The 8,766-nt window shown below is 30.8% G+C and overlaps 1 protein-coding gene across 1 annotated transcript; it reads right to left on the bottom strand.

Moving 5' to 3' along the window:
• Positions 1-2,319: 2,319 nt before the first annotated feature.
• Positions 2,320-8,161, bottom strand: LOC115718086 (glycine-rich protein 5-like). Its single transcript, XM_030647049.2, has 2 exons — positions 7,902-8,161; positions 2,320-2,557 (listed from the first exon to the last, which is right to left on the bottom strand). Exons 1-2 carry the CDS (start codon positions 8,159-8,161, stop codon positions 2,320-2,322), a joined length of 498 nt encoding a protein of 165 aa, XP_030502909.2.
• Positions 8,162-8,766: the final 605 nt, after the last annotated feature.

Consider the following 8,766-nt stretch of genomic DNA (forward strand, 5'->3'; position numbering starts at 1 on the left):
TTAGCTGGTCTTGAACAATCCCATTCAACAAACATAGGGTTCAAGACATTGTTAGCCTATTTGCATCGCTCAAGAACCACAAAGGAGGAACAACATCTTGAATGAACTTCACCAATAGATTTAGTCCTCGTATGACAGCTAGAAATATGTTTCTTCCCAAGAAGAAAATTGGGATTTATTGAGTACTACTGTAGGATTTTTACCCTTTTACCCTACACCAACAAGACAATTTAATATCAGTATCAAGGTCAAAATCGACCTTTCTTAGTCTAATTAAACTTTAGACTAAAACGACAACGTTTAACCAACACGACACCAATTTCTGTGTCGTTTGGATCCCAGGGTTAAAGACTCTCAAGAAGAGTCTAGAAACCCTAAACTCAAACAGATCACACACTCAACCTATCAAACTCGAAACCCTAGCAGAGTAAGTTCTTCACACAAGAACTTGCTTGATCCCAGTAGAAAACCCTAGGATCTTAATCCACACACACAAATTTAGGTTTTGAAAAATGAAAAACAAAGTAAGGGAGAGAAAACACCAAGAAATATTTCAGAGTTCACCCAAAAATCTGGGCTACATCTTTGTCAAGCTCATCTCAGAGATCGAAGCTTGATATCCACTATCAACAATGTCGATTTACAAGTTTTGGAGCTTCTTGTCACATAAGATCGATCGGGTAAACTTAGTTTTCTCTTTTGTACACTTTTGCTTTTGTTTTCTTTCTAATTTGTTCTCGATCTAACTCAGTTTCTGTTTGTTGTGCATGTACTTCCTTCCCTCTGATTTCTCACCACGAGAACTCCATTCTCGTCTCTGGATCTTGGAGCTGAGGTCTTCAAACACTAGGGTTTACTCCTTCTCTCTCTCTCTCTCTCTCTCTCTCTCTCTCTCTCTCTCTCTCTATATATATATATATATATATCTTTCTGATCTGAGTGTTGTACTAATGTCTGTTTGCTTTGATTCGTGTTTAAATACTTGTACATGAGTCGGTTGATCATAGATCTAGGAGTTAGCTACAATAACAGTTGTAACTAACTCCTATTTCTTGATCCAGTAGAAGCGAAGCCACCTAGGATTGAGTCCTTGTTCATTTTCTGTTGTAAAATGCTGATGTGGATATTTTGTGTGTAAAGGGACTAGTTATAAGTGGAATTTGCTTAACAAGTACTTTGATTGAGATGGAGTGATTGAAGTAAATTGGTGATCAGTTCTCATTTTGATCTCTGTTCTGATTGCAATTTGCAGGATTCCGCCATTCACCATCGTTCTAGGACCAGAGCTATCCACATTTGCCACTAATGGTGGAAATGGCTTAGATACCATATTGTCAGGAGAGTTGATCAATATCCGTAACATTGTTGCTAAGTAAATTCACTATGTGAATCAATTACAAAATATATACATGATCAAAACACCTTAACCAACTAACATAGTAGTCCGGTTCTAATAGTTAAAGAGATATGCTAATTACAACCTTCTATTACAATTTTTTAGTCAATTCTTACTCTTACGTCTGAAATCACATGCCGAAATATTTTTTTTATAGCGGTATTCGTTATAGTTACAGTATCATCTTTGTAAATTTTGAAAAATTCTGAATAGTTTATAGTACCGAAAACAGAGTTCATGATATTCCAGTTTACCACGCGCGTTAAAAAAACTTCAAACGTATTTTCGGCACTGTAAACTATTCGAAATTTTTTAAAAATTTACAGGGGTGATGTTGTAAGCATAACGAACACCCCTGTGAAAAAAAAAAATATTCCGACATGTGTTTTCGGGTGTGGAGATTGACGAAAAGGTTGTAACAAGAGATTGACGGTATCACTCCTCATAACTAAAAGCTAAATTACTAACTGAAAATAACTAACTCCAAACTACTTTAAGTGATTCCCTTAACATTTAGTCTCATATCAAAAATGTCAAAATAACCTTAATCGATTTAAAAATGACTTTTTTTTCTCCTTTCTCCGCGATAATGTATCTAGTTATCTCTACTAAACAATTATTAATAGGGTGCACAATATACTATTTTTCCGAAGTGGTGGACCATGAAATTTATTTATTTTATGTATTGTTCAAATTCATTACTTTACACTATAATTAATGAATATAAATTTAAAGTTTAACCCAGATCAACTTCTAAACCACATACTTAATTATGAACGTATAATATGTAATTAAAAGAAAATACAACTTTATCATAAAATTAGCATTCGTGATCTTACATAAATATATAATAGGTACGTCCCTTATAACTCGTACTAAATACACAAATTTTTATTACATGAAGCATAGCCACTACTATATGACTATTGAATAGTGCCATCACCTCTTTCATTAGTTGCATATTCATCTTTAGCAGCATACTCACCACCGCGGCCGAGGCCACCGCGGTCTTCTCCTTCAACACCAAGTCCTTCTTCTGTAGTACCGCCTCGGCTATCGCCAATACCACCACCAACTCTTCCAGCAATACCTCGTTCGCCCACTACACTTTCGCTTGTTCTACCAGCATAGCCGGGTGCGCCATTAGTATCAAAGAAAGCACTAGAGGCGTAAGAACAAATTACCAAACCAAATAAAACGAGTAAAACCACACTTATTGTAAATTTATTTGTATGGATACCCATTTTGGGAATGAATTGATATTATTACTTAAAATTGTTATATATGTTTTAACATTTCAAGAAATGGGAGCTATAAATAGGGAAAGAAAAGTTTAATAAACAGATTTGTGGTGTGGATGCCCACACATAATCATACTAGCTTGTAAATTAATGAAAAAATCAATGAAAGAAGACATGAAAAACAAAGCATAAGACACATAGGGTTTGTCATGATTATATATATTTTCACCAACTTGCCATTCACAATAAGTTGATGTTAGCTCCTATTTATTATTGTTATTTTTGCTCTATAAAAAATGGATTAGTGTTAATGGAGTTTATCTTGAAATGACTTGATTCTAAGATATTTAATAACACTGAGAAACCAAAATCTTTTCGAGAGCTGTAGATTTTTACACATAGGATTATTCATTTTCCTAAATGTCACTATTAATATGGCTATCTTATATTGTATAATTAATTAGTCGATAATGACCATTAACCTTCATATCATGTATAGATAATTTCAAGTATTATATGGCCAGCCAAGCCAAGAATTAATTGCGATAATTAATGACATATTATAAATTTTACCTTAGTACTATTTGTTATTACTCTCTTGTCTTAAAATATTATAAATATGGAAGAGGTTTCAATGTTATATTTTTTTAAGTCATTGGATTACTATTAAATGTTTGTAATTAATTTAGAAATTAAATAAAAATAAATAATAAATAAATTGTAACCTAGCTAAAAGTAACTTAATAATTTATTTCCTTATAAAATTTTAATTAAGATTAATTATATTTTAAAATTAAATTAATTATAATTATTAATTAAGTTTTTGTAATTTATTACTATATAAAGATTTATTTTTAGCAATTTATATTTTTGCACTTAAATTACTTAAAATTTTATAGCAAAACTTTTTATAATTTAAAATTATACACATATAATTTCATAATTTAAATTTAATTATACTTATAATCTTAATTTTAAATTATTACACTTAATTATTTAATTTTTTTTATTTAAATATTTTAAAAATAAAAAGTGAAATAAGTTGAAGAATTTTTTAGAAAAAAAAATTGCTACACTTGTTATCGATTGACTAGCTTGACACCTCATATTTAGTTAATCTAATTGTAAAAAAATAATTAAATATCATTTAAAAATAATTAATTATTTAAAAATTTATTATAAGAAGAGAATTTTAATTTGTGTAAAAAAAGTAATTTTTGTAAAAAAATAAATTTTATTGTAAATATTATAATTAAATGGCTTAATTGTTAAAATAATTAGAGTAAGGATTTAAATATAAATAAAAAAATTATTTATAAATATTAATTGCTAGAAGAGGTCTTGTTAAATATTTAATTAATTATTTTAAGAAAATAGTTAATTATAATTAATTAATTTTAAAAAAAGGAATGTTTACCTATTAGTAACTTGTTATTACATGTCAAAGAAAAATGTAATCATAATGGTCACAATACAAAAATATAACCATTAAATAGTCACCCATATATATATATATAGGAGGAGAAGCAGAAGCATATACTATAGTGGAATAAAATGTGAATTCTTGTAAATATATTGTCTTCTTAGGCTTTAATTTGTTACTCCGAAAAATCACACTAATGGGGCATTTCTGTAAGGTTGTTTGATTCTTGGAAATGAGAATGTAAAATACCTATGTTTGGTATAATATTTGTGGGAAAATTATGAGAAAGTGGATCTCACTTTTAAGTTTATGTTGGGGTAATCTTAAACTCTTTAAATACTTAAATTTGAGATTCTCTTAATCTCAACCACTCTCAACTAAAACCCACTAAATGAAGCTTTTACACCAAATTAATACACCATATATAAGAGGAGAGTTAGGCATGTAAAAAAGATCTATTTAGTTAGAGCGGGTTAGAGTTCTGATCCGATAGATCACCTCTGATTAGAAACCTTTGGATACTTATTGGATCTTGGATCAGAACTGCTTCACCCCGCCTATTTATTTATTTATTTTTTTTTTCTGGATCGGATTTGATCCGACCCGATTTCAATTTATTAAAAAAAAACTTAATTCAAGACTCTGACCCAGACTCGGATGCCTTGGGACCTGGACCCGGACTCAGACCCACACCTAGACCCGGACCAGGACCGGGACTCAGGACCCGGGACCAAGACCAGGACCCGGGATCAAGACCAGGACCCAGACCCGAACCTGGACTGGGACCGAGGACCTAGACTTGGACCCGAACTCACACCGAGACCGGAACCCGGACCTAGTTCGAGACTTCGACTCCGAACCCAAACCTGGACCAGGACCCAGACACGGACCCGAGACCCGAACTCGGATCTAGACCGGGACTGGAATTTAGACCCAGACCGGGACCTTTGAGGAGTGAATTAAATTTTAGAATTTTTTTATTAACATTAAAGCCAAACTACCACTACTACGTAGTCATCCATGACCATCAAATCTACTCATGAAATTCCCTAACACATTCCTTTCATGTTAGGACATAATATTATAATGGTCATTATAGAGGTAATTTTATTGCTGTCCAATATTAAATACTTGTATGACTTGGACAAAAAATATAATAATTTTATATATTATTATATTTTATTTCCAGAATATTTATTTTTTATAAAGAAATAAATAATAAACTACCAAAATTTAATAATCCATCAATAACACAAACAAAAACAGTATGAGAGTATATAATTACCATGATAAACAAGATTAACACAAAATAACTAAATAAAATACTATATTAATAAAAAAAAATAGAAAATTTATATACATGGACGTTAATTGTAATGGGAAATTTAATTTTTTATCTTTACATTAGGGGGAAATTTTTCCCTTAAACCTAAAATACCCTATATTGGTAAAATGGGACAACATTTATTTAATTCCCACATTACCCCCCTCATTCAAATCTGACTCCCCTCTCTCTTTCCCCTCTCTTTCTCTCTTTCTCTCTCTGTCTCGCATACCCTCAACCGCATGCACACCAGACACAGATGGAGACTGCCCACACCCGTCCACGCAAGGCACCCACACTCGACCGGCCCCGCCGTTCACGCAGCCGACCGCCCCCACCATTGGGCCCAATATCGGACCCAACACACCAAAAAAAAGAGAACAACACATAGGCATTGGGCCCTATCAAACCCACCATCAGGTCCATCGGACCCAACATAATTTTTTTTGAAAAATCACTCAACACCGTCGGGCCCCATCGGACCCAACATCGGGTGCCATCGGTCCTAATGAGAAATTTAATTTCCAACACAAGCATCGGACCCCATCGGGTCTTTGTATTCACGTGAGCATCGGACCTGCATCGGGCTCGACGAAAATTATAAGTCCAAATCACGATTTCCCCCACAAATCAAACAAAAATGTTTAACAAAATTTCCCTAAATTTCACAAAATTTAGATTTCACAAACAAAATCACAAACTAAATCAATCTTTAACATTTTCTCACAAAATAAATAAATAAATAAATAAATAAAAGGGACACACCTTGGACATTGTGTCGAGAGCAAGGGGCGCCGTCACGGTCAGTTTAAAATTGGATCCACCGTCAATAGCAGGGGGCTCTGTCACCGTGGGTTTAAATCAGTGGGTTTGGGATGGGTTCACCGTGGGTTTGGGCTAGAGGAAGAGAGAGGAGGCGGTTTGGGTTTGGGATTTCAAATTAAAAGGGTATTATGGGGAATATGGTAATGTGGTAATAGATGGGGAATATGGGGTATTATGGATTTAGGGAAAAAAATTTAGGGTATTTTATGCATATTTTTTAAAATTTCCCATTGTAATTTATTACATCAATCTTGTAGTACAATTTAATATATAATACTACCATTTTGTTATATGGGTAAATATCATTTTAGACCTTGTGTTTTGTAAAAGTTACTAATTGGACCTTCTGTTTTGTTAAATGATAAAATGGACCCTACATTTTCTAAAATGGTACAAATAGGACCCTGAATTGATTTTTTTATCAAAATAAAATTTAAAAATAATCTGATCTAAATTTGTTACGATAAAATTGTTTATATTTTCTATATCTGTTCGTGTTAGGAATTATCTTCAAGTTGGTTAAATTAAAAAATAGTTGTCAAAAATTAAACTCAGGGTCTTATTTTTACCATTTTAGAAAATAGTGAGTCTATTTTGTCATTTAACAAAACAGAGGATCCAATCAATAACTTTTACAAAATACGTGATCTAAAATGATATTTACTCTTGTTATATATACTATTTAAATTTTAATTAATTTCCTTTTTATAATATATGCATGGTAGATGTTGATGCCATCAAATCTATCTATCCATCACGTCTAGCAACTTGCATAGAAATTGCAATTTTTGTTATTTTTTTTTTTCCAAATTTATTCAGTTACTTGAAGTGGGATGAAATATTTATTTATTTATTATTATATAAGTTTGGATAATTTTGTATACACCAACAAAAATTAATAATTATACATGATGTCCTCTTACTTTTCTATATCTAGCAATGCTGGACATAATAAAATACTTTTTATGTCTAATATTATTCATGGACATGAAAAGTTTTCACAACCCTTTCATGTGCGGGCACCCTATGACTTTGGTTTATTATTTCAAAATAACTAAATCTATAATGTGTCCAACTGTCCATATATATATTTTTCTTTTTTATGATGAGAGACATTGGAAGATTGTGCTTTTGCTTATTTTTTTTATTAATTAATTATTAAAAAAGTTTAAAGTTAAAATCTAATATTGTAGTAGTGCTTTTGGGATATCTCTATATGCTTTTAGGATCCATAATAAAAAATTCTTCACTAATTGTATAACTTTTTACTTTTGTTATTTTAATTTGTATCAGTTTCCCTAAAAAAAATATTAATTTTGTTCATTATTAGTTATCTCTAATAATAATATAGGGTGCACAATATAACATTCTTTTTTAGGAAGGATCATAAAACATTATCATTTATTCATTATCTATATTCAACATTTTATATTAGTGAACACAAATTTAAACCTTGATCAACTTCAAATCACGTACTTATATATAAACTTATAATGTATATATATAGAAGAAAACATAATTAAGAACACAACAATAAGTTGGCATTTATGATCTTATCTAATATAATATGATGTCTTACTCGTACTATTATTTTTTATAGTACTAACTAAAGAGTAAGAATAAGCCCTTTTCCGAACGGTTAAAAACACAAAGTTTTATATTTCATGAAGCATATATAGCCACCGTGATTACCAAATACTGCCACCACTTCTATCATTAGTTACATATTCATCTTTACCACGGCTGCCGCCACCGCGACCGCCACCAAGGGCTTGTCCTCGGCCTTCTTCGCGGACTACAGTTTGGGTTGTGGCTCCATCTTGTGTTGCACCTTTAATTCCACTTCCGTGAGTATCAAAGAGAGATCTAGAGGCGTATGTACCAATTACCAAGCCCAATAAAACAAACAAAGCCACACTTATTGTAACTCTACGAGTATCATGCATGGCCATTTTGGGAATGATAATTAATTAGTAATTACAATTGTTATATATGGTTATATATAACATGCAAGAAATGGCACCTATAAAATATGGAAGAAATTAATTATATAAAATTATTAATCAAGGGATTATGATGGTTTACTTCATGACAAAATCATATAATATAATAAAGAAGACATGGAAAACAAAGCATGAGACACATGGATTTCTTATAAATTTTATATATATATATATATATATATATTTCCCCAACTTGCCATTCACAATAAGTTGATAGCTCCTTTATTATTATTAATATTATTATTATTATTATTATTATTATGCTATATATAAAAAAAAAAAGATTTATGGATATTTTATTTTGAAATAAATCACTTAATTCTAAGATTTTTTTTTTTTTTGAGATGATCCTAAGATATATAATAACACTTAGAAACCAATTCTAAAAATTTAAGATTTTAGGTTCAAAAAAAAAAAAATTAAGATTTTTATATGATTATTCATAAACAAATCTTTTCCTAAATGTCACTACTATTGTAAGGCATTATTATATCTTAATTTCTTTATAAGATGTATGTTGTATTGTAATTAATTAGTCGATAATACTTTTGCTT

Source organism: Cannabis sativa, chromosome 5 (assembly GCF_029168945.1).
Source record: "Cannabis sativa cultivar Pink pepper isolate KNU-18-1 chromosome 5, ASM2916894v1, whole genome shotgun sequence".
NCBI classification, from domain to species: domain Eukaryota; kingdom Viridiplantae; phylum Streptophyta; class Magnoliopsida; order Rosales; family Cannabaceae; genus Cannabis; species Cannabis sativa.

What these genes read in the sequence shown, in the direction of transcription:
- LOC115718086 (XM_030647049.2), bottom strand. Translation starts at nt 8,161, where the DNA reads ATGGCCATGCATGATACTCGTAGAGTTACAATAAGTGTGGCTTTGTTT. An exon ending in AGAAGTGGTGGCAGTATTTG is followed by an intron (nt 2,558 to 7,901) that starts GTAATCACGGTG and finishes TTACGCCTCTAG; the next exon opens with TGCTTTCTTTGATACTAATG.